The sequence below is a fragment of the Eleutherodactylus coqui genome, chromosome 7 (genome assembly GCF_035609145.1).
Source record: "Eleutherodactylus coqui strain aEleCoq1 chromosome 7, aEleCoq1.hap1, whole genome shotgun sequence".
NCBI lineage: Eukaryota > Metazoa > Chordata > Amphibia > Anura > Eleutherodactylidae > Eleutherodactylus > Eleutherodactylus coqui.
This window is the reverse complement of record NC_089843.1, coordinates 219,370,105-219,396,906: the sequence shown is the minus strand read 5'-3', so window position 1 is coordinate 219,396,906 and position 26,802 is coordinate 219,370,105. Positions and strand designations below refer to the sequence as shown.

The 26,802-nt window shown below is 46.2% G+C and overlaps 1 protein-coding gene and 1 non-coding gene across 2 annotated transcripts in view; one reads left to right on the top strand and one right to left on the bottom strand.

Annotated features, from left to right (window-relative positions):
- The window catches only part of RAB8A (RAB8A, member RAS oncogene family), a 35,393-nt gene extending 16,032 nt beyond the window's left edge, over positions 1 to 19,361 (top strand). Inside the window, exons 5-8 of the mRNA XM_066574405.1 lie at positions 3,499 to 3,588; positions 5,537 to 5,602; positions 15,097 to 15,147; positions 17,117 to 19,361. Coding sequence (XP_066430502.1) covers positions 3,499 to 3,588; positions 5,537 to 5,602; positions 15,097 to 15,147; positions 17,117 to 17,209 — 300 coding nt within the window. The 3' untranslated portion in view covers positions 17,210 to 19,361. The remainder of the gene's footprint in view (positions 1 to 3,498; positions 3,589 to 5,536; positions 5,603 to 15,096; positions 15,148 to 17,116) is intronic.
- A 5,733-nt stretch (positions 19,362 to 25,094) lies between these two features.
- Positions 25,095 to 25,285, bottom strand: LOC136573851 (U2 spliceosomal RNA). The gene has a single exon (XR_010786069.1). It is a non-coding gene; the product is annotated as a U2 spliceosomal RNA (small nuclear RNA).
- Positions 25,286 to 26,802: the final 1,517 nt, after the last annotated feature.

Sequence of the window (26,802 nt, the reverse complement as noted above, 5' to 3'; positions counted from 1 at the left end):
ACTTATATATTCTGATTTCTCATATAATATACTGCAGTACTTTTGTATTGCAGTGTATTATTACTGTACATTGTCTGCCATGACAAGCCTGGATGCCACTGTTAATCTCTGACGGAGCTTTCTACATGCACTAACCACTTAAATACCACTTCTCAGTATTGATTCTGGCATCTAAGGGATTACACAGCTGAATTGAATCACCTTCAATACCAGCTATTACTGCAGTGTACCACCGCTGTATAACGCAGCTGGTACCTACAAGTGATGCTCCTGGTCTGTGCCATTATGGCGCTCTGCGATCATTGGCGATACGCGTGCTGCTTCACTCCTTTTCCCCGCCTGACTGCACCTGACTTGGGATATGTTCTCATCACGTGTAAATGTGATTATATTGCCCTGCAGCGACATTACTTGCTGATCCGTTAACAATATTGATTGCATCTAGGTGGGCTACTCTTGTATCTGTAGCACCACACCGGCTTATCTGCTGATTTGACCCCTTCCCCCTTTTTCTGCAGTTGTGTCCTTGTTGTAATGTTACATCCAGGTGTCTTGTACCTGTATGACCCCACTGTATCCATCAGCTTGTATTTGATGCTCGGCCCTCCTCTTACACACATGTGGACTCCCCTGTTCTGATTTCTTACACAATTCTGTTCTCTGTCAGTTTAGCGGTTTTATGACCTTTTCAGAGGCGCCCTGATCGCTTATTCTAGTCCTGGGAGCCTGGTACTTCCCGCAACAGGACGTACCGGTACGTCCTGGGGATAGCGCGAGATCACATATGATCCCGCTGCAACAGCGGGGGGACATCGGAGATGTCATTGCGAGAGCCCGGCCTGTCACCATGGCAACAGGACGCCAGGCACTGGCGTCCTGTATTGCCTATGATCGCTGTATAAGCGATAAGGCATGGCAGAGCAGCGATCATAGGCACAGTGCTGCAAGTCCCTCAGAGGGACTCAAATAGTGTAAAAAAAAAGAAAAGAAAAAGCCATACATTCCCCAAATGGAACCAACAAAAACTACAGCTCGTCTCGCAAAAAATAAGCCCTCATAGAGCTCCGTACATAGAAAAATAAAAATGTGGCAGGACTTTGAATGCAGCTATAGAGAAAAAAAAAGATTTCCAAAAAAAGGGTTTTTATTGCAAAAAAGTGTAAAAACCTAAAAAATATATAACAATTTTGGTATCGTTGTAACCGTACCGACCCGCAGAAAAAATTTGGTGTATCATTTATGCTGCATGATTAACGCTGTAAAAAAAAAAAACTGTCAGAATTGATGCGTTTTCTCTCCCTGTTATCATAAAAAAAATAATAAAAGTTTTACGATATAGTCTATGTACCCAAAAGTGGCACCGATAAAAACTACAGTTCGCCACGCAAAAAACAAGCCCTTATACGGCCGCGTCGACGGAAAAATAAAAAAGTTATGGCTTTTGAAAAATGGAGATGGAAAAATAGCAAAAATCGCCAATTTTTTTTTTTTATTTTTTTTTGCCATTTTCTGATAAGTTATGGTCCTGAATCGCATAGGTTCCATTTATGTCTGGATTTTATTGGGGTTTTAAAAGGGTTTTCCAATGACAAATATTGTTTCTAGTTAAATCAAGTCCATAATTACACACATTTTTGTTTTTACACTTTCTTTTCCCATGTATTCCAGGACTTATGTTAGAATAGCGCCACCTGCTGTTATTATTCCGTATTCACCTCTGTCATTTTTTCCAGGGTGGTGTCGCTTTTGTCTGCTCCGCTAGGTATGTGAAGGGATCCCTGGTGCAGAGCGGCTGCTACTGAAGTTGCTGCAGCTTCTCTGATGTCAGAAGAGATGCTGATCCATGGTGGGGATGCTGTTTCACTCTCCTGTCAAGCAGAGGAGATGTGGAAGGTTCAGAAGCTGCCGCTCATGACAACAAGGATCCCTCCAAATACCCAGAGGAGCAGAGAGAGGAGCAAGACCATGTGTGACCACCAGGGACCAATTCATTCAGGTGGACACAGAATAGAGACAGCAGGTGGCGCTCTTCTGACTCTAGTTCTGGAATATCTGGTGACTAAGAATTTTTTTTTTAAAGAAGTACAAAAATGTTTAAAATTTCTGGGCGGAATTTGTGGATTTAACTATAAACAATATTTGCCATGGGACAACCCCTTTTAAGAAGCCTTCAATAAAGGAAGATTTTAATGTTTTCTGAGTTCCAATCCGCACTTTAGGGCATGTTCACAAGAGGCAGGACTCAGCACAGAACATCTGTGGCATTTACAGTAGTAGCAAAGTGGATCAGATGTTTAAAATCTTGTTCCTGCGCCGCTGAAGAAAAGGGATGAGCCATTTCTATCTGGACATGAGATAAATGTGCGTCCTCCTTTATGGAGGAGTGCTGCCAGCTGTACCCCCAGCTAGTATATTACAGATGGACGCCCTAGATTACAGGATTCCCAATATATAATGTCACATTCAGTTTAGGATTAACCCTGGATAACGTTTAACCCCTTGAGTGGCACGACCGGAAATTTTCCGGGACAAGCTCCACTGCCGATAGTGATATAGCCCGGAAGATTTCCGGGCTATGTATCACTATGGGAGCTGCAGAGCACAATACCACAAGCTGTGGCAGTGTGCTCTGCCTGCACAGTCCCACAGAGAACAAAGCAAGGGCTTTGAAAAACCAGCAGAAGATATTGCCGATATGCCGGCAATCTCCTGGTTTGTTTACAGGTTGCCATAGAGACCATCGGCTTGTCAGAAGCAAGCCGATGGTCTCTGTGGCAGGGAGAGCTGGTTGTTAGCTGTCAGAGGACAGCTAGGTACCAGCTCTTACAGCAGAGATCAGAGAAAACCTCCGATCTCTGCCGTGTTAACCCTTTGCATGCTGCAGTCTATGTGACTGCAGCATGTAAAGGGCTGTCACTGCAGCATGTAAAGGGCTGTCACCATCGGACCCCCGGAATGTGATCAGGGGGTCCTGATGGGTCCCTGTGGAAGTCCCCTAAAGGGAAAAAGAAAATTAAATAAAAAAAAAAAAAAATTTATAAAAAAAAATAATAAAAACACTTGTCTCCCTTTACTTTGTAAAAAATCTAAAATACAATCACACATGTTGTATCCATGCGTCGTAATGACCCAGAGAAGGAAGTTAATACATTATTTAACCCCTTCATGACATGGCCCCTTTTTTTCTTTTTTTCCTCCCCCCTGTTTAAAAAATCACAACTTGTCCCGCAAAAAACAAGCCCTCACATGGCCATGTCAATGGAAAAATGAAAAAGTTATGGCTCTTGAGACGCAACTGCAAAATTAGTTGAAATTCAATCATTAGACCATTTTAAAAAAACCTGCCCTGGTGGGCACGACAGGGTGGTAGGAAACCCGCCACTCAAGGGGTTAATTGCTGATCACTCCAGCAGACCAAAGCCGGGCGCATGACTCCTTGAGAATAGGGCTGAGTCTTAGTTCTGCATACAAGGTAACGCTTGATGTGTTCTCTTACAGCACGCCTCAGCGGACGTCGAAAAAATGATTCTTGGCAACAAGTGTGACGTCAACGAGAAACGGCAAGTTTCTAAGGAGAAGGGAGAGAAGGTAGGAGAGTGCGAGCGAAACCGATTCCAGAATACCCCAAGACCACTGAGCAGCCCTGTTATACCATAGTGATAGGGGGGCTCTCTTCCCAATTATATTGTGGACACATCTCTGATATTCGCTTCTCTTCTATATGTGGCAAAAGAAAAATTATCACTACTTTTTATTTCATTTTAAAAACGGCAAAAAAAAATCTTTGCCATGAATTACTTAGGAGGGGATAGCTTGCAGTTGTGGTTCATCCCCATCACTGCTGAGGCCCCACCGATCTCAAGAATGGGGGTTTCTTGTCTGCTCTCCTCCTCACTGTGGGCTTACTGCAACCCTGTTGAGGAGAAGACTGAATGGGAGCGCTCCATGCACTTTCAATGAGACTGCGGAGGTACTGCAGCAGGTACTGCTTCGCTTTTTCTGTCAGCCCCATTGAAATGAATGACTGCGTATTCGGCCAGCGCTGCATTCGCAGTGACATCACTGCTTAGGGAGAAGCAACCCCCACAGTGACCAGCAGAGGGGGACATGGGAGTCCCATTCTCAAGATCGGCAGGGGTCTCACAAGTTATCTCCAATCCTATGGCTAGAGGATAACTTGCAATTGTGGTACGACCGCTTTCAGATTACCTTTCATTTCCAGTAGAGCCCTGGGTTCACACATGCAGTTTGCTGCAAATTTTTTTTGCAGCAGATGAACAGCAAATCTGGAGAGGAAGCTGTGCGCCAAATCTGCACCGCTCAGTGCGCAGTCCACACTGACACTACAGAGCATACATGTACATGCTGTAGATGTAATATCGGCACCGAACTAATATCGGTGAACTATAGGACACGTAGTGCCGGAGTCATGGCTGGAGCTTTACAACTCCCACAAAGCGGAAGGTCCGCACATGGAGCATCATGGATTGGGCACAGGAGGGGAATCTGGAATGGCCAGTGAAAAATCTTCAATGATTTTTCATGCAGTTTAGCAGTTTTCTAGCCAATCTCTGGCCCGAACATGCCCACCTACACCTCAGGAATATTGCTAAAATACGTCCGTTCCTCATAACAGACACACTAAAGACACTTGTTGTCTCCCTCGTCCACTCCCGACTTGACTACTGCAACTCCCTGCTCGTCGGCCTTTCCCACACCAGATTCTCCCCTCTCCAATCCATACTAAACATGGCAGCGAGGCTCTTCTTTTTATCCAGTCGCTTCTCAGATGCCTCTGCACGATGCCAGCCGCTGCATTGGCTGCCCGTCCACTACACAACTCAATTCAAACTAATCGCCCTCACCCACTAAGTTCCCCATGGCACGACACCAACGTACATCGCCTCCCTCCAGTCAGTGCACCACCCATCCCGCGCGCTCTGCCAACTCACTCAGACTAAACACCCTTCTAATATGAACCTCGCATGCTCACCTCCAGGGCTTCTCTAGAGCAGCGCCCATCCTATGGAACGCTCTACCCGGAAACATCCGGCCAATCCCCGACTCGCAGAACTTCAGACGAGCCTTAAGAACGCACCTCCCCAGAGAGTCATACCAATCCTCCTGATCTAGTCCCCCACCCCCACAATATGCCCCCTGCCCCTCCCTATGGCTTTCCACTTTTGCCTATCATGTACCCTTCCTGCCCCGTACCTCCTGTACTATCCCCACCCCTTATGTTATCGTCGCTTTGCTGTGTTCCCCCTTGCTCCACCACCTGCCCCTGTACCTTCTGTATCGCCTCCACCCCTTCTCTTTCTAAATAATCGAATACCACATGTAACTTTTGTAATGTCTGTAAATTTCATATTGTGTTCCCCATGTGCCTCGCAAGCGCTGCGGAATACGTTGGCGCTATACAAATAAAGATTATTCTTATTTATTATCTTCCTTGCTCTGCCATCCGGGCTTATGTTACCCTAGAGAGCTCACACTGCGGGCATCTAACTGGTTAACTGCCTCTTCTTTTTTTAAGTTGGCTCTTGAATATGGAATCAAGTTCATGGAGACTAGTGCAAAGGCTAATATCAATGTGGAAAATGTAAGTAGATGGGCTTGCCCTGACCTTTTTTATTGTGTGCGCGTGCGTGCGTGCGTGCGTGCGTGTGTGCGTGTGTTTGTTTTTGTTTTGTTTTTTTAATTTTTTTTCCTTTTTTTTTCATTTTGCTGCATTCATGTCTTCAATCTTTCTTATATTTGAACCCCAATCACACAAACCTCTAAAGTGTAAAAAGTAATGGCTTGATTTACACCAGCGGCACAACGCTGACCCTCAGAGTGTTTCCCTTTAATCCTGCACGGCCGCGATGAGTACATGTGCTGCTTCAGCACCAAGCTGAAGGCCGGGCTCACACATGAAGCTACACAACGCTTCCATAGAAAGATACAAGTAGATTCACAGGAAAGAGACCCTAAAAAATAACTCTTTTTGATGGAATTAAAATGTATTTGAGCAAAAAAGACTAACAAGACAAATTGGAGACACAACCTCCTCAGAGTGAGAGGTCCACCACCCGGGAGCAGAGATCCCTGTGAGGGTGAGATAGAAGGAGCGTAGTATCCAATAGAATATTGGCTGGATCACTGTTATTCCTACATAAAAGACCAGATCATGTGAGTCATTATGTAGAACATTATTACATGCCTGCCCAATCAGGTCAGTAGTGATCCAGTCAAATGTCCCCTACCCACTGCTAACACCGCAGGTAAAGAACTCTGCTAGATGGAAGAAAAAAATCAATCAGTTGCATCTGCACTCAGTATTTCCTATTTCATTGGGGGACACAGAAAAGACCGTGGGATATAACTGCTGCCACTAGGAGGCGACACTAAGCACAAAGTGTTAGCTCCGTCTGCTGGTTATATCCCTCCTTGCCGACACCCGGCTAATCAGTTTTAGCTTAGTGCCTGTAGGAGGTGGACGGTCTCGCCCACAAGGGCTGAATGGATGGGCCAGGGCTAACGGGGAGGTTTAACGCTCCCTTTTAACCCAGCCGAGGAGGTGAACAGAATTAGAGCAATCCCTCTGTTGTCTGCCTGGTCCCCTTTAGAAGAAAAAGCAGGACCACCCAGGTACTCCTGCGTGTGTCCCACAAGCCAAAAAGCCCCCCCCCCCCCTTTTTGTCCGGATCAGCATGCCCTCCCTGCGCAGGGCAGGCGATGTTTGGGGTGAGTGCTCTGCTGGAATTGATGGCTGGCTGAACCTAAGGGCACTAGGACCCGCCAGCCATAGAGCTCCCCATTTCTTTCTTTCGGGCGGTCCACATCCCCTCCCTGTGCAAAGGCAGGCGCTGGTAAGGCGTGAGCTCTGCTGGAGTTGAAGAGCCGTCTTAAGAAAACAGAGAAGACCGGTGAGGAGAAAGGAGCAGGTAAGCAAAATAGCTTCCCTTGCTGCCCTGTCCTGTTCAGGGTCCCCCTACTGGGTCACGCTGTTGACAGGCTGTGTATTTTTCGCATGGGGTGCACACCATGCAGTGTGTTGTGGTTTGTGTTACGCCTTCACTGGCCGCTTTGGGCCATATTAGAGCTTGCTGATGGGACCTGCTGTTTCTTAAAGGTTCAGCTTCACAGGTGGGGTTGGTTGTGCTGGCCGGGTGGGGGGCTTCACTCAGCCAAGGGAGCTCCTTGTCAGTGTTTGCTGGTCCTCTGGAGCAGTCATGTGTGGGCCAGGTGTAAGCGGGGCACTGCCTGCTATGTCCTGGTGTAAGCGGGGCACTGCCTGCTATGTCCTGGTGTAAGCGGGGCACTGCCTGCTATGTCCTGGTGTAAGCGGGGCACTGCCTGCTATGTCCTGGTGTAAGCGGGGCACTGCCTGCTATGTCCTGGTGTAAGCGGGGCACTGCCTGCTATGTCCTGGTGTAAGCGGGGCACTGCCTGCTATGTCCTGGTGTAAGCGGGGCACTGCCTGCTATGTCCTGGTGTAAGCGGGGCACTGCCTGCTATGTCCTGGTGTAAGCGGGGCACTGCCTGCTATGGCCTGGTGTAAGCGGGGCACTGCCTGCTATGGCCTGGTGTAAGCGGAGCACTGCCTGCTATGGCCTGGTGTAAGCGGGGCACTGCCTGCTATGGCCTGGTGTAAGCGGGGCACTGCCTGCTATGGCCTGGTGTAAGCGGGGCACTGCCTGCTATGGCCTGGTGTAAGCGGGGCACTGCCTGCTATGGCCTGGTGTAAGTGGGGCACTGCCTGCTATGGCCGGGTGTAAGCAGTATCATTCTTCTGTGTCTCTGCGCAGTTTCTGTCCGGCTGTGACCAGTGTCATTCTCCTGCGTGTCTGATGTATCCTGGAGGAACTGATTTCCGCTGTCAGGTGGCATGCCTGCGAGTCAGTGCAGGTAGCCCCAGTTGGCTAATGGATAAGGCACTGGCATCCTAGGCCAGGAATTGTGGGTTCGTGTCTAACCCGAGGTGGTTGCTCACCTACCATCCAAAAGCATGTTGTGTTTTACTATGTAGCCTAATGTGGTATAGTCCAGCCGCCGTGCGGTTTTTGATGTATAGACTAGCTGACGTGCGTAGACCAGCCACCATGCGGCTAGGCGGCTTTTAAGGTATGGTTGGCCCAGCTGCTGGTTGGGATAGCCACTGCGCAGCTGTTTCTGTGTAGCCAGGCGTGTTCTGCATGCGGTCACATGGCTTGCTCGGTGCCGCCATGGTCATGTATGCATTGGATGCCACGCGTTGTATTGTGTTCCCCGCATCCCCTCACCAATGGCTAGGTGTCCCATTCTTGGCGCCACCTCTTCCTGCAGGTTGATGGAGTAGTATTACTCTCCAATCTACCCCTACTCTGGAGTGCGAACACAGTGAACCTTAGCGTGATTCTGGTCCTACTGAGACCTGTGGTTCCTCCCATTGAGGGAAGAGTACCTGCACACAGTACGAGCTTTACACCGAGCTACAGGTTATCTCGTGTGGTGAACAACGGTGCTCGAGTTCATTGACCTGTGGTGTCTTCTATGCCCGCTCCAGACCGGGTTGAGCCTACCCTATCGGTAGCTCCCCTATTGCCCCTCCTGCAGTTCCCTGCAACCAGCCGTAGCGCGGTGTCGGAGTCCAGGAGGTTAAGCGGACCGGCTTGGCCAGAGCAGCATAAGATTTGCATCCAACAGAGGATACGGGTGAGCCTCCTTGTTGCCCTCCTGCAGTTCCCTGCAGACAGCCTTAGTGCGATGTCCGAATCCAGGATGACACGCGGAAGGAGTATTCGCACAGGGAGCCTCTGGACTCATCGCCCCTCAGGTCTGTGACGGACCGGGTTGAGCCTTGCCTAGCGGCTAGCTCACTGAGGGGTGCTGCCTGCGGTTCTCGACAGGCAGCCTTGGCGCAGTGTCCGTGTCCATGACTGCAGGCAAGAAGCACATGCCATGTGCGCTCTCCATGCAGTACAAGATTGCATCCAGCCATGTTCAGACTGGTTATCAGCAGTACTCCGGGCTTGCTGACATCGGTAGTCCTTTCCATCGGGAAGGAGTACTGACACAAGAAGTCCACGGAGATATTGCTCTTTTTTTTACACTCTGGAATGGGGGAGCCGTACCTGACGGCTAGCTTCCCTATATATAGCGGTAGGCTGGGGGGTTCCTCCTCCAACAGGGAGCCGGGGGCGGTAGATCCATCTACTAGCTCCCTACCAGTCAGCTCTGACATGCTGATCCACTATGGGCCCGGTCCTTCTTCTGGCAGCCTCGGAACCAAACCAGCATCCGTGGCTTTCTAGGAGGACTGGGGGGGCAAGCTCAGTCAGCCGTGTCAATGCGGACGTGGGTCACTCATGTCGAACGAGCCTCGCATTCTCCCCTATAGAGATGTCAGGGCTGCTGCCGTTAGGAGTACTCCGTAGTCAGAGCGGTCTGCGACTTCACTCCTACAGCATTTCTCCACGAAGCCTTCCTACGCAGGTAAGCGCGCGGACTGGGAGACAAAGCATTTAATCAGACAGCGGTAGTAGCGTGCCGCTATCTTCCTGCACTATTTCCTCCTGCAGGATTGCTAGCAGGAGACCGTGGAATGGTATACACTAATACTGTTTTCAATTCTTAGTGCTTGCCCTCCCGACTCCAGAGAATTTTGGTCACCTCTCAAGGGGCCCCAGCTCTTTAGTTTCATCCCCTTTTTCTGATGGTGCTTATGTCACGTTCAGCTCGCCCGGTCTACTCGTCTCTACTAAGCGGGATGCACTATTCGTTCACCCTGGCTCTCCGCTGTGGCTCCTGACAACACTGGTGAAGCCTTGGGATTCTGTGGTGGCTTCCTTGTACTGGCGCTGCTCCGTGGTAATGCAGGGTTACTGTGCCAGAGACACCATATGTTCAGGCTGTGTTGCGGCACATATTTCTAGAACGGGTGTCTCATTGGAAGCTCCTAGTCGGGAGCCCCCCTTTTTCTCCGTGGTGGGCTGGTTCTCGGACCCTCTTTTTTGCTCTTTCTCAGCATACTGGATGCCTAGGCACCTTTTTGCAGTTAAAGGGCTGATTTGGCTTCTTCCGCATGCGGCTTCTTATATATTCCCACCCCTTGAGTACTGCTCTTGAAAGTCTCCAAGGTCGAAGCCGTGTTCCCCAATGATACGTGTGAGAAAGAGATTTTAGGTAAGCTCCTTACAAAATCTAGTTTTTTTTTTAGAGGTTTTTGGACCCGGTCATCCAAACGATGTTTAAGGCTAGGAAGCCGTCCTCGTCGAGGAGGTATCTCGTGTAGAGAGGGTTCGTCCTTTGGTGCGAGCTGAGGGGTTTTCACCAGGATGGGCTGGAGATGGGGCTCAGCCTCAGTTTCCTCAAGGGACAGATTTCTGCCTTGTCTGTCCTTTTTCAGCATCCAGGTCATCTGTGCACACTTTCCTGCTGGGAGTCGCTCACACTGCACCCCCGTTTTGCTCCCCGTTCACCTTGGGATTTAAATCTGGTCTTGGATGCCCTACAAGTTCATCTATTCGAATCATTAGCAAGGGTACCATGGCGGTTACTATCCTGGAAGGTAGCCTTCATGGTGGCGGTTACTTCTCTCTGAAGGGTCTCCGAGGTCATGGTGAAGCCACCCTTTACAGTGTTCCAGCAGGATGGGGTTGTATTGCGTTCAGTTCCTTCTTTCCTCTCCAAGGTGGTGTCGTCTTTCCATATCAATGAGGACATTGTGCTGCTTTTGCTCTGTCTGGTAGCAGTCCACCCAAGGGGACAGGCTGTGCACACTTTAGACCTAGTGCAAGCTCTTAAGATCTATTTGGAACAGACTTCATCATTCCGACACTCTGATTCTCTATGCGTGATACCGGAGTGTCCGAGTCGTGGCCTCCAAAAGTCGTCATCTCACGCTGGATCGGTTCGGCGCTGGTTGAGGCCTACCGGGCTATGGGTAAGACACTGCCGTTTTCGGATGACAACACACTTTGCCAGGGTGGTGAGAGCCTCATGGGCAATGGTGCCTCCGCCTTGCAAGTGTGTAGGGGGCTCCTGGTCGTCCATACACACTTTTCTCTCTAGGTGGAAGGTTACAGACTGCTGTAAACTGACCGTGTGCGTTGGGGATTTTCCTTTTTCCCTCCCATTGGAACGTCCCATGGTCTTTGCTGTGTCCCCCAATGACAGCGAAAAAAGAGGATTTTTTTTACTCACCGTAAAATCATTCTCGTCTCGTCATTGGGGGGCCCAGCACCCACCCTTTCTTCCTTCATATATGACACTGTGTTCTGTCCTGACCAGGACCCCAGTTCTACAAGTCGCACACGGTGCTGTGTGTTTGCATTACAGTTAGAACCTTTGTGTCATATTGCGAACTATTGTTTTTTCCGTTCCCGCATGGCTGCTCCTACTGCTAACATACAAGCTGATTAGCCCGGTGTCGACAGGGAGGGATATAGCTAGTGGGCGGAGCTAACACTTTTTGTGCTTAGTGTCACCTCCTAGTGGCAGTAGCTATATCCCACGGTCTTTGCTGTGTCCCCCAATGACGAGAAAGAGATTTTACGGTGAGTAAAAAATACTCTTCTTATATATGTGAGGTATAGCCCAGTTTCACAGGGGTGATGCGATATCGCTGCAATTTTCTCGTTGCGACATGGTATCAGTCGTCCAAGCGATGTCATTGCATTTTCTCGCAGCAATACTGCAGTTTTGTGGCGCTACAAAGTCGCTTGACTTTGTAGCACCACATGCAAGGATTTAAAATTAAGTATTAGTTCAGCCAATCACAGCTATTAATTGAATGGCTGTGATTGGTTCATTGAGCGCTGGCTCTGGTAGGCTGAGCCATGGCGCTTGTGAACCAATTGCAGCCAGCTTTTTCTGGAGGCTGGGATTTTGATCCTCTAATCCAGGAAGGGCTGGCAGAAGACTTCAAGCAGGTTCCAGGGAGCCTGAGACTATCATAGGTATATTGGTTCAGTTCAACGCGTTTCTAGAGGACATTCAATTTCTTCAGGAACAATGTTAATCACAGATAACCTAATCTGTCCTTCAATATAAAGTCTAAGATAGGTTAAGACTTGCACTATGCATGGAGTGTGCTCAAGCAGATGCCCCTAGGCTTCACCCAGACAGTATAGCTAAGCTGGTGACTGTCTGCTCTACTGAAGAAATTGAATGTCCAATAGAAATGCGTTAAACAGAACCTATGATCGTCTGATCGATTGAACCTATGATCGATTGAACCTATGATCGTCTGATCGATCGAACCTATGATCGTCTGATCGATCGAACCTATGATCGTCTGATCGATCGAACCTATGATCGTCTGATCGATCGAACCTATGATCGATCGAACCTATGATCGATCGAACCTATGATCGATCGAACCTATGATCGATCGAACCTATGATCGATCGAACCTATGATCGATCGAACCTATGATCGATCGAACCTATGATCGATCGAACCTATGATCGATCGAACCTATGATCGATCGAACCTATGATCGATCGAACCTATGATCGTCTTAGTCTTTTGAGGTCATTCTTAAACAGGCAGAAACCTGCGTTTTTGGATGGGTTTGTGTAGTTCCTAGAGAACAAATCATCCTAAAGCTCACATATATAATATAGGAAATACTGAGTGCCGATGCAACGGATCGATTGACCTGCAGCAGCCATTGAGCCTGTAAAAAATGTTTTTTTTCTTCCATCTAGCAGAGTTCTTTACCTGCGGTGTTGGCAGTGGGTAGGGGAATTTGACGCTTTTTCTATCTCGCCCTCAGAGGGATACCTGCTCCCGGGTGCTGGACTTCTCACTTTGAGGAGTTGTGTCCCCAATTAGTTTTCTGTTAGTCTTTTTTGCTCAGATCCTTTTTAATTCCGTCATTGTTATTTTTAAGATCCCTACCTGTGATCCCTCTGCCCCCATGAATTCTTTAAAGTTGCCAGTATAGGTTTGCTTTGCAAACTGGTGTCTAAATGTTGGAAGCTATGTTCTAGAAACTTGATTAGAAGCTTGGCTGTGGTGCGGGCACATATGAGGTGTTGGGGTGGCATCAGCAGTATAACCCACTTAAGCATCATCACCTTCACAAGAATCTTAGATCCTGAAAAGCTTTTTGGTCTTCCTCATGCGAGCTGCAAACTGCAGTATTTGCAAGATTTCTCTCTGTCTACATGAAGAAATTGGTTCTTGCAATCAGCTTGCAAGTGGTAACTTGAGAGTAGAAGGTTATATAGTATAGTCTGTTCTGTGTCCACCCATGCGGAGTGCCGTGATCACGTGGCTCCCCCCCTCCTCCTCAGCGAGTGGTCTCCCCTGAGTGATCCTAGCCCACCCCATCTGCAGGTTTTGCCTAAACCTCTCTACCCACCAGAAGATTCCTATTGCTTTTGGGGACCTCACTCGTGTATGTGTGTGTCTATATATAATAATATCCTAAATTAGGCCCCCTGCACACAGACGGAAATTCTGCGGCAGGATTTCCCGCAGAATTTCCACCTGTGGGGGCTGCAATAGGATTGCATTAGAAAACGCAATCCTAGGCAGACGGACGCGATTTGTCTGCGCGAAATCACGTGCAAAAAGCAAATCGCGGCATGCTCTATTTCAGAAATCACTCCCCGGCCGCCATCTCCGATCTGCGCATGCGCCGGCAGCCAGCACATCAAAGATCCGGGGCCGCGGGAGAGGTGAGTGCCATGCTGGTCTTTGCAGGGGCTCAAGTCGGGTCCCGCTGCGGGAATTCTCGCAGCCAGATTCGACCCGGCCGTCTGCAGGCGGCCTAAAGAGGAGGTAATCTGTAAGGGCAGACAAGATGGTAGGGCTGTCAATCTTCTATGTTTAACATCTAATCCTATATTGTACCTAAAAACCTATCAAAACATCTAAGTCCAAAATAAATTCTATAAATAAGGCCGCCTGCACACGGGCGGGATTTCCGCCGCTGGAAGCCTGCATAGGATTGCGTTAAGAAACACAATCCTATGCAGACGGCCGTGGTTTGGCCGCACGAAATCGCGCGCGGCAAACAAACTGCGGCATTTTCTATTTCTCTGCGAGGCCCGCACAGAAACGTCACTCACCCGCCACCGGCTCCGGTCTGCGCATGGAGCAGGTGAGTGACGCGCTGCTCTCTGCAGGTGCTCGGGTCGGGTCCCGCTGCGAGAATTCTCGCTGCCGGATCTGACCCGGCCGTCTGCAGGCGGTCTAAGCAGGAGATGTAAAATGAAGGTGACAAGTCTTTGGCTTTGTGTTCTTTTTTGTTTCTATGGTAACGAATGTTACATCACATGAAAGCCTTATGTATCTAATATATGTTTTCAAAATGTTGTGTTTGTAGCTTATGGCAACAGTGATCTCAGCACGCAGGAAAACAAAATGGCGGAGTCTAAGGCGATATTCGCAGCAAAATTTACGTACCACAATCCCAGGTTCACAACCCCATAGGTTCCTTGTCACACCCACCTGGGGCGTCCAGAGGATGTCAAGCTGCTGAAGCTGCTCCTACATACCGCCATTCACTTGTCCACACGGGACCTCAGGCTAGCAGCCCTTAGCTCCACTGAGCTATCACTTTCCCCCTGAGTCTGGCAGGAACTGACCATTTTGTATCACTTTCTGCCACACTCCATGTCAGCCCGTTATATTCCTTTTCGCAGGTATCAGAATGCATGTCTGCACTACTACAATAGTTTTTTTATGGTTTGACTATTTTCCTGTAGAAGCTGTTTATATGCTGTGGAGCAGGGACTTAGTGGTTGGTACTGTTTCTTTTACTTGAGTCAAATTCAACCCAGAGCAACATGTTATGAAGATTGTTCTTGTATTTACAGGGGTTTAATCCCAAACGCCAATACATTCTAGTCATTGTGGATTTCTGTATAATTGTAAGATGATGAAATTAGATTGTGACTCCCGTTGAGGACGGTGACTGATGTGAGCGGTGAGAACCTTCTACGGTGGTACCGAGTAATAGACTGGTTCTGTAGAAGTCCAGTAAGGACCGCGCCGAGCCTCTGAGTTCTCCTGTCCTCATTGTCATGTGTTTATGTAACCCTAATCTACACCCTCCACCGCTGTAATAAAGGCCAACAACGTTACGCATATTTTATTATATTATTTCTGTTGTAGGCATTTTTGACTTTGGCGCGGGACATCAAAGCAAAAATGGACAAGAAAATGGTAAGCTGGGTGTTGGCATTTGTAGATGGGTCATAAATGTTGGGGACGTTATACATTTGAGTTTACATTGTATTATGCCGCTTTCTACTAAAAGATGAGCTACAAATACGATTTAAATCGCACAGAACCCTCGGCTACTTCTGATTGGCCTGATTTGTATTCTCAGTGATTGTAAAGCTGTGCACTAGAGTAATTCTAGACATATATTCTTTACATCTCGGTACAGAATAGGGGGTGATCTTCAGATTGGAGGTCCGATCTTGACCTATTCTCCGGCCTATCCTGAAATGAGGACAGCGGTGGTCGCACATGGGCTCTACTGCTGCATCCAATGGGACTTTCTGCTATCTCCAGTGATCTTTTTCAAATGGAGCAGGAGAGCCCATGTACAACCACCCTACCCCCTTTTATAGAATTGCTGGGGTCTGAGCTGTTGGCCCCCCACTGATCTGAACATTTTCCCTTATCCTGTGGCTGGCTAGCAATCAGTGGCACAACCCCTTTAAGTCTTCTGAATGTTTTGTGGATTCTAGTACTTGGATTTAGTACCAGACTGTCTGCAGTAAGCTTCAGGGGCCTAAGAAGTGCATCTTGGTAAACCTTGGATGGTTTCATTATTGTTTATTTTATATAGCCGATTGTCTCCATTAGGCTAACTTCACACTGTAGAAACAAGAAGTACTGAAAGATGGTGGAATGTCTTTTTTTTTTTTTTTTTTTTTCATTTTACTCCACTTTGAATTTTGTGAAAGTTTTTCAGTACATTATATGGTACATTAAATAGCACCATTGAAAAATACAACTCGTCCCGCAAAAAGCAAGAACTCATACGGCGATGGATAAATAAAGGAGTTATGATTTTTTTAAACAGGGGGAGGAAAAAAAAGAAAAGGGGGGGGGGGGAGGGTAAAGGGGCTGTGTCATTAAGGGGTTAAATAATGCACTAACTTCCTCTTCTGGGTCATTACGACGCAGGGAACCCACATGTGTAATTTTGTTTTTTAATTTTTTACAAAGTAAAGGGAGACAAATGTTTTTTAATTTTTAAATAATTTGTAAACTTTTTTTTTTTTTTTCCTTATTCTTGTTCCTTTAGGGGACTTCCACAGAGACCCAGCAGGACCCCCTGATCACATTCCGGGGGTCCGATGCTGACAGCCCTTTTCATGCTGCAGTCGCATAGACTGCAGGATTTAAAGGGTCAACACAGCAGAGATTGGAGGTTTTCTCCATTCTCTGCTGTGTAAGAGCTGGTGCCCGGCTATCCTCTGACAGAGAAAGCCCCCTCCCTCTGTCAGCACTTTACATGTTGCAGTCATATAGACCGTGGCATGTAAAGGGTTAACACCGCAGATATCGGAGGTTTTCTCCATTCTCTGCGGTGTAAAAGCTGGTGCCCTGCTATCCTCTGATAGAGGGTGTCCCCTCCCTCTTTCACCCTTTTACATGTTGCAGTCGTATAGACCGTGGCATGTAAAGGGTTTACACCGCAAATATCGGAGGTTTTCTCCATTCTCTGTTGTAAGAGCTGGTGCCTGGCTATCCTCTGACAGCCAAGCACCAGCTCTGCCTGCCACAGAGACGATGGGCTGGCTTCTGACAAGCCGATGGTCTCCATGGCATCCTGTAAGCAAAGCAGTGCAGGACTTTGAAAATAGAAGCGGGAGATTGCTGTCTGATCGGCAATATCTTCCTGCTTCTGTTTTCCAAAGTCCTGCACTGCTCTGTGTTGGTCTGTGCAGGCAAAGCACACTGACACAGCTTGTGGAATTGTGCTCTGCAGCTCCCATAGTGATACATAGCCCGGAAATCTTCCGGGCTATATCGCGATCGGCAGTGGAGCTCGTCCCAGAAGATTTCCGGGCGTGCCACTCAAGGGGTTAAAGGTAGGTATATAATTCTAAATGTCATTTTTTTTTTTTTTTCTTTTATAGATTTCAAATTTTTTTAACCTATTCATTTCTTTCAGGAGGGAAATAGTTCCCAAGGCAGTAACCAAGGAGTGAAAATTACCCAAGAACAGCAAAAGAAGAGCAGCTTCTTCCGATGTGTCCTTCTGTGAGGGACATTGCCTTAAAGGAGTCATTTGCTCCATCAAACTGGACTGTATCTGTATTTGAATTCCCATCATCACAGACCTAGATCCTTAAAGCACCAGCTCTGCCAAACGTTGGCTATCTTTAAAAAGAATGACAAGCTCTGTCTACATTAGTAACGGTTTCACCTCGCGGTTCTGAAACACGTTCTAAGTTTGTACATTTCTTCATCCTTCTACTAATTAGCACATTCCTTTATGTTGCAGATTCTCCCCGGACGATCCATATTGTAAATTCCAGGCATTCCTACAAGCCATATCTCCTTCCATCCCTTTACTCTGTGACTGACCTCGAAATGTAGTGTTCCTTTCCATTTAGGGACATGTACATAATGTATACATGTTATATATAATAACACAGGCACACACATGTTTGGGTATGGTTACATACTTACACGTATGTGTGTATGTATAAATGTGCACCATCCATTTACATTCCATTATGAGTCTTCCACGTCGGATCTAATGGTGAAACCAAAATCGTTTTGTTTTTGCTTTCGTTTCGAGCAACTTTCGGTTGGCGTAGTTTATGTTCTGCTCTTCGAAGTCTGAATACATTCATAGATGTGCTATTGTTTACACTTTAGCATGGATACATCACATTACTGTATGCTATTTAATGGTATGTCCAACTCAAACTTTACAAATGGCCCTATATAAGAAGTTATATGGATGGCAGAGTTCATTCATAATGCTGGTTTAATTTATTGGTATTTTTCCATTTCACTGTAGCTGCCACACTGCCTCTGCTGAAATGGCAAGATCTACTTCTATTGGTTGTCACTTTATCGTCATTCAAAATTGACAATGAAATTACACCAAAAGATAGTTTGTAATTGGTGAACTTTGGCTGCTGCTCTAGCTTCCGATTTACTACGTTGCGTACATACATTCATTCATTCATTCCTACATACATACTTTTTAGTTAGAAAGGCTCTTTGATAAAATGTTAGCATATTTATAAACTAATGTGAAGGTTGACGACCTTCTTTCAAATCAATGTACAACTCACCAGCTAAGCCAGAAACCTACTGCACACTGATGAGCGGCAAACACCCCGAAACAGCTGGCTGTGTATGGCTTCTGGCTTGGCTTCCTATTCCCAATCATTGTTTTAACGACTTGTATAAAGGGTCTGACATTGATTTGAAGGAATGCTGCCTTCAAAGGCTTGTGAGGTCAGCTGTTTTCACTGAAGAAACCAATTGACTCCACAAGCCTTCTGTTAAAGGGGAACTTCTAGACTTTGAGATTTTTAGCAAGAAATCACGGTGATCTTACAACGTTTAGCCGATTAAATTCTCACGTGATGTATCCATCTTAGAGATGCAATGTTGCTATAAAGCACATTTTAATAAGGGATTACTTGACTGTACAAGATTTCTGGCTAGAGTATCTTGTCCTACATTTTCCCTCCGGGACGACTTTGTTGCAAGTCGTCGGCAAGAAGCCTTCAGCGGTCGCGCTCCCCCCCCCTTGCATCACAGCCATATGTCAAGGAGCACAAGGACTGATTCTGGTAGTTTTTGTTTGGTAAGATAGAATGATTAGAGCCTTCGACCTGATGGACCCTCACGCAGCGGGTATTTCTGAAATATGCCAACCTTTCTCCTTAATCTGGCTCTATGGCGACTTCTCCACTACTGAACTCAAGGAAGTCTTATCCCGTTAGGTTTTAGGAGCGATCCTACATTCCTAGGTGTATCGCTAATATTTTTCTGTTTAATGCCACAGAAATATAATGTTGGCTTCCATTTCTAAATAGTCATATTTAAAAGCTTTTTATTTTTGCATTTTCTATAGCAATGTGATGCAGATGTAAAGCATGTCTGGCTGTGCATGAAACCAATGATCACTCCACCCTCTGTCTACGAGTAATACATGACGACACATTTTTGTAATGTCTTCTGTACAGAAAAAAAGCAGCTTATTTTGTACGGTTCACCTCTGATGGGGCTGTGTTTAGTCGATGCGATATACTGTGTACTTTGTATGACCAATGAGTGGATTTGGTGGATTTACAGCTTTTCACTTAAGGCAGATTTGCTCCTCTTTCATGGACCAATCCTTGGTTGTTATAAAACTGAGCACAAATAAATTGTAAGGAACGTTCTCTTTATATGCATATATATATATATTTTTCGTGTAAACCTGTCATTTATAATCCACAATTCGCCAGTACTGACCGACTCATTCCATCCCCAGCTAGAGACAGACCGCTGTATAATGTGATGTGGAGCCCCATGCTCCGTCCAGTTGGAACGCGTTGAGTTGATCCATCTGCAGAGCAACAACTATGGCAATTTGGCACCAGGCAGCATACTACTTGGATTTAGTGACTGCAGCAACAACCGCCCTCATCTGAGGGACTCTACTGTCACACAATCTCCTCTTAATCAAATTACTAAACAATTGTTTAAAGGATGGCATCCTATTCAGGAAGTTGTGCCATACTGGCCCGTATCCGGGCATCATGCCACACAAGTAATAATCTGCCTCTACCATTCCTCATTTCTGAATTGCTGCTTTTCGAGCATTTCTAGCCATGTTGTTGGTGTTCTTTCTAATTAATGTTAGAGACCACGTATCGAGCTCTTGCCAATTTAGTCATTGGGTGACGGTCCTTACTTTTTTAGAAGTCCTAGTTATTAGCATTCCATGGTAAGCCCAGATGATTAGCTGCCTTGGCAAAAGGATAGCAGGTTGGCAGCATTTAAACTGTACGCTTCAGTACTAAGCAGGCGGTTTTAAAAAAAATCTAAGGGTACATTTAATAAAAAACCTAATTAACAGTAATATCTAGTTTGCAGGAGTTTCTGACATCGTATAATTACCTCAAATACATGATTGTTCGTTCTCTCTGCTGCCTATCCCCAATGGAAGGTCTCGGAGAGGCTATCCTGCATCATTGTAGATACTCTTCTTCTGCACTATCTGTGGGCAGCATGAAGTAGTGCTAATGTGCTCGTTTAATAGCCGTGGTGACCGGTGTGTTCATGAGTTGTGGAGTACTCTGCCCTATAAATGCTGATCTGTCAACTTTTTTTTTCCCCCCTATTACTTCACATAAGAAGAAAGCTGTCAATCAGCGACTGGAGGGTGGAGAAGCCTGCAGCTCATGAATACGTTGGACTCCTAGGTCGTGGCACACTGTATCCATTAAACTACAGCAAATGTACCAGTAGTAGAGACGCTGCTGAAATCGGAGTGTCTCGCTACTTCATGCTGCTCTCACATAGGATAGCACCTTTTTAAGACTTTTTCACCTTATGAAAGAATAAGCGAGTACTCTGGTTACATTTACGTATCTTCAGCATAACCAGTTGCAGTTTTTCCTAATTTCTCTTCCTTTTTAGCTGTTGGAATATTCCCTTTACGCTCTCTAATGCTTTGTGACCACGGTGATACTGTTCGCTCCCTCTAGCAGTCATTTTGGATTACTCTGTTAAATTGTTAGCATTGTTCACATCCTCTGTACTTCACGTTCCAAGCCATATGGCCCCAAGGCAGTCAATGATGTTGCTCGGCACTCAATCTTCTGCATTTTGATGCTGATTGGGAGGGTATATGTTTTAGTGGTTGTGCAGCTCGCCTGTTGACTAGCTAATAACCAGAATCCAGCCGCCTTGACTCCAGGCTTTACCAACTACTGTTGGCAAGGAAAACTGCTTCTGAAGCTTTTCATGGTATCCATAGAATTCAGTGGATGTCTGTGTAATACAGCGGTGTTACAAGCAACTTTAGCAGAACTGGTGCATCATCTTGATCTAGCTAGTGCAGCGGGTTCCCAAAAGATCATGTAGAAAATCTGTCATATTGCTAGGATCTGATGTCGGCTACTGATCAGTATGGGTCCAACGACCGGGTCCACAAACCCTGGTTGAACTTTCCTTTGGCAGATGCCAATTTCTCCTGACCCCCCCCCCCCCCCCTCAAACATATGAACACTGTTGTGTGGGGAAAGCTGCAGCCAGACAGCCATGGTATGGTGGTTTATCTTCATGGAGAAGAAAAGGATTGGGCATTGAATTTCAATGCACCCGATTCCTTTCCTCCCGCTGTTGGGATAATGTTGAGCGGCCCCTCTACACATTAAACAATTGTCCTGTCCTGCAGAAATCACTGACTAAGACCGAACGTGTTAGGGGGGGGGGGGGGGGGGGGGGGGCTAGGAATTAATCAAGTTCTGTGAGATGGGCTGGGCCGTAATTCCCTGCACAGCCATTAGCCAGAGAGGTTGTTGTAGAGCTGCTGACTTAAATCACCATTAGACCTAGACTTGTTCCATCATCTTCAACCCAATTATCAGAATGCGGTCTGTCCAATCTGGCACTTTAAGCCCAATCAAAAGGGAAAGTCATCATGTTAGGTTTTGCCATCTGATAGACGATTCTCTCCTGGACAAAATTTTGACAAAAGCCATTTATTAAAGAAAAAAAAATCAACCTTTTCCTTTTGTGTAGCCTTGGAGAAATGTCACTCTTCTGTTGGCTTTAATTAGAACGGCTACAGATTTGTTTACAGGTATCAGAATATGAGCTTCTCTGTCAATAAGTGTAATCTGCCCATAGGCGGCATGCAGGTAATATCACGTCTATCTCTTCTTTTCTGAGCTTGTGCTCTTTATGTGCAATACTTTCTTATGTGTTGGGTTCACAGATAATACGGCTGATCTAACTTTAGTTGGGTGCATTCTGTTTTCTTTGTCATTAGCACAGGGTCCCTTTCCCAGATTAGATGTTTACAATGAAACCTTTCTGTGAAGAACTAAAGATTGGCTCCGACCAGCAGACTGATACCTTATGTGGGGGTTCTGAAATGATTATTTTTCCATTGACTTGGACAAACGCATCAGATCCGTCTTGCTGGGCATCTGTAATAACTTGCTTTGTTTACAATGACAACTGCACTTCAGGAAGGAATACAGATTAAAGCTTATTTTAAAGTTAAACTTGGCTGTGTTTCATATGAATTTATTGAATTGATGCAACAAGTTTTTGTATCGTAGCCTCTCATTCCCTGAGAATTAACAAACTGGACGGCACAACTTCACCTGTAGCCCCCATTGTCCCACATCGAATAGGGTTGAGTTAGGTGGCTGCCCCTAAGAGTTGGGTGCTTTTTTTTTCAGTTGATCCCCTACATAACGTCCAGCAGGAGGGCAAGCGGATGAAAAGAAAGTATTTAGAGGTACAGTGGCCGAGTACAACCACAAATGTAAAAGTCCCAAAATGTATGATGAAATAAAGCTTGGTCACTTAGGTCAACATATGACAAGAGGAGGAAGGGCTCTTCATGCTGGACCGTGGGAATCTGTACCATAATCGTTCAGTGTAAATGTCCACAGCCACTGAACCACGAATTCGTTCAATTTCAACAGTAGGCCTGTGTGTACGGGACGTTGTTCATTCTGCCCGCTCCACCTCCCTTCACTGAGCAATTCTTGCGCCTGTGTGAAGGCACAGGAGGGATTTCGCTGGGACGACTCTCGGGCATTGACGCTCTAACAGTTGTCTCGTGTAAAAGGACATGTATGCCATACCAGGGTAAAATGTATGTATTTACTGACCATAGTCAGAAGAACCCAAAAGTTTAATAACAGGAGCCAGGTTTGTGGTACCTTGGAGCAGGTGAGTCGTTGGACATGAGAAGGATTCAGTAATGATGGCCAAGAAGAGCCACTTATACTCTACAATAGAGTGATGCTGTAGCAGTGTTAAACCAGACGGTCAGTATTAAAGATGGCAACCGTCCCAGCTAGGGAAATAATTGGAACTGAGGCAGTACGTTGTTATAAATACGGGAGGGGTATCGGCTCTCCTTATATCATTGTTTTAAAGACTCGTTTAAAGGGTCTGACATTGATTTGACGGAAATGCTGCCATCCAATAGGTGACACTGCAGAGGTATCGTTCCAGCTTCCTTAGGCCACCTGTCCATGAACGTGATTGCGCCGGCGGTGAATCGCCAGCGAATCATGCCATCAGAAGCTTCCCATAGCATTGCTATGGAAAGCGCCAGCGCCGTGTCCACGAGGGGAGAATCATTGCGATTTTCCGCTCACGGCCGGCAATTCGCAGCATTCTGCGAATTGCCGTGATTCTCCATGGAGAGCCTATCTGTCAGATAGGCTGACTGGAGGAGATTCGTCTGGGGCTCCTACTCCCGGGCGGCGGCCCATGGACAGGGGGCCTTATTTGCATTATAAATGAGCAGGTCGTGAGATGGATTGTGGTAGTAAGAGCAGACCACAGTGAGGTAAGTTTCTCACCATTTCTATGCGCTTATCAACTGCATGCATGTGAGCATACGTATTTATATTGTGTGTGCGTGTGCGCGTGTGTGTGTGTGTGTGTGTGTGTGTGTGTGTACATCGCAGCCCTGCTGCTTGTTCAGTTTATAGAAAAATAGGGACACCGCAGGAAAAATCGTTTTGAGCGCTGAGTTTAAGTAAAAACATTTATTCAAGTGCAACATGAATGTCCGCGTTAATTTAAAAAATGTCCGCCTTGCAACAAACAAATTTATAAGTAACGCAGTAAATTTGTTGAACCTGGTTGTATACACAGACAGAACAGCATTGGTCAGCGACCATAAAACTGTTGATGAGACACTCAGCCTGGAACTTACTGCTATGTTAAAAAACTTTGAACCTTTCCCCTTCTCAGCGATGTGTGGATTGTGTTATCTGTCTTTTGCAGTGTTGTTTATAATTAAATCCCCCCAATCTGCTCCTTTTTTAAATCCCCTAATGACTACCCATACATCTTTTGATGCTGATCGTTATGGGGCTTTATTCTATCGTGCTGTTTTTTGATGGTGGCTGCAGGAGAAGCCCAGTGCTGGGCTGTTGGGTGACTTCCTGGCACTTGCTTTAATGGGGGACTGATGAAACATTTGATTCCACCAGTGTTTTAAACTTTTACACGTGGCAGTCAGTGAAACCAAGGAATGTTGTTGGATGATTTGGTCAAAGTTGAAGCTGCCAATCCAGCTCCTGGTCATCCAATTTTGGTCAGCCTAGAACCTTTGACTCCAGCAGCTCTACCACCTAACCTACCACACTTTTTGTTCTTTTTTTGCCCTGGGGAGGGAAAAAACGTTATACCACAAGAAACGCTAGTGAGAAAAAAAACTGTGAGGTTGCTGTTTGTCACAGTTGAAGCTGCCACTCTAGCAGCTGGTTACTTTCTCTTGGTCAGCCTTGAACTTGTGACTCCGGGAGCATAAAGCAGCAGCTCTACCAACTAAGCTACCACACTTGTTAATTTAACTCAGCGGTAGCTGAAAACTTCATACTACAAGAAACTTTAAGGAAAGCTCATGGTCACAGTTGGAGGTGTCACACCACCTGCAGGTTAACATGCCTTCATCAGCCTTGAATCTGTGATTCCAGCAATGCAAAGCAGTAGCTCCACCATTTGAGGTATCACACATGGGTTTTCTCCCAGTGGAGCTCTAAAGCATTAATTAGGGGCCTGCAACTAATCAACCTGAAGTGAATATGAGCCACACAGGTTGGTTGAAATGGCTTAGCATGAATGATAAATACCTGGACCGCTACGTGAAAAGATACATCATAATTAAAAGCACAACTATGTTCTGCCTGACCAATGTTTCTAACTTTGGAAACAGTTGCAAGCTGTATGGAGTGTAGTTGGCATATCTTGTCTCTGGTTTTGCTTGCAATGGTAACGTACTCTGCCAACTGTAGATGCTCAGTGAATAGAACTTTTCGACCTGGGGAAAATCTATAGAATATTCCAGGGCAACCAAAGGCTAAACTCGTTCGTTAGATGAGATAGGACTCTTCCTTTCTCATAGTTTCTGCTTTTGCATACTGAAATTGGAAAAGGGGTGCACCGGTCCTGGAGGTACTGCAATACCAGGTCAATGCGCGGAGTGGACAGAGCAAGCTCTTTTTCCAGCTCCCTGTTCTAAAAATCCATTTAATATATAGTCCCCAGATAGGGGACGTATCAGATATTAAACTGATAAGAACAGATACTACACTTGATCTTAGCCAAAAGGCCGAGAAGCGATAACCTGAAAAGGTTTTGCCTGGACCCTGGCCTTCCTTCTTTAGACATTGTCAGGTTCACTGACAAGCAACAAACCCCTCAAGCCTTTTTGCGATTGCCCACAATGCTGTGCTGCAGCTTTTGAAATCTGCATAGCACCGCCTAATCGCTCCTGTTGCCACTACCATGCATCCTAGGCTTGCCATGCATACAGCGCCCTTCATCTACCTATGCAGGACGATTCAGCAGATGATTACATTGTAATCACTAGCTTGCCTCTGAAGGTGCATCGGTCAAAAGATTATTTGATTGCCACCACTGGAGTCGAGAAGGAACTTTTTTGCTAACGTTCGAGGAAAATTGGCTTCTACCTCATGCAGTTTATTGCTTTCCCCTGGGATAACATTAATAGCAATAATGATGATCATCATCATAAACGTTTAAACATACAGTAGGTCTTTTTTCAGCCTTACATAACTATATATGTGTGTGTATAAATTTTATGTTAGCCGTTTAGTTGTTCACGACCCTTGGTGACCCTAAAGGCGAGCTCCCTCCATGCTTTTTGGTTTTGCACTGCTTTCATGCTTTCAGTTGGTTGATATCCATGCCAGTATCGGCTTTGACAGTATCAAGCCATCCTATCCTTTGGTGGCCAGGTCTTTTATTTTGCCAGGCTGTCCAAGCATTATAGATTTTTCTAGCGACTCTGCTCACATGATATGGCCAAAATACGTGAGCCTGAGTCTGGCAATCTTCCCCCTCAAGTGATATATCTGGTCTTATACGATTCAGGACTTCTCTGTTTCTTACTCTTGCTGTCCAGGGTATACGCAGCAGCTTTCGCCAGCACCATAGCTTGAATGAATCAATCCTCCTATCAGCTTTTTTCGCAGTCAGCTTTCAGACCGGCTTCTGTTTCTGCAAGTAGAGTTGTCCTTTTCATAACTGAGATTGCTGATGATTCTGCCACCTATTTGCACCCCCCCACCCCTCCCCCCCCCCGTCTCCAATTCGTCAAGGTCCATTTTCCGATTTTCCGCATGATCACTTCCACATGTAGGTTAAACTAAAAGGGCGAGAAGATGCAGCCGCATGTAGATAAATGCAGATGCTTTCTCGCCTACAGAGCATGAGAATGGCTTACCTTGCATTTGAATTGGTTAGTTGGTGTCTTGTCTTGCTTGTTCCAGTGTTGTATTAAAGATCTTTCCACATACAGGACAACAATAATCTCCATGGTATGTGGAGGGGAATTGTGCATCTATATGTTCTGCTGTCAAATAAAAGTCTCCATCTGTAAGGTGGGCTTCATCATATGAGACAGATTTCTCTTTGATGATCACAGGGATATAGTCTTTGGTGGGATGTATCTCACTATCCGAGACATTCCCTTCTTCAAGAATCTGATTCTGCCTTAGTCATTAGATGACTGCGCATGATTTGTGGTGGTACACATGACCCCAGGCGGATCTTCACATGCTGATTCTACATTGGCTTAGCCAGGCATGATCTTTGGCATTCACCCACCATGTGTGG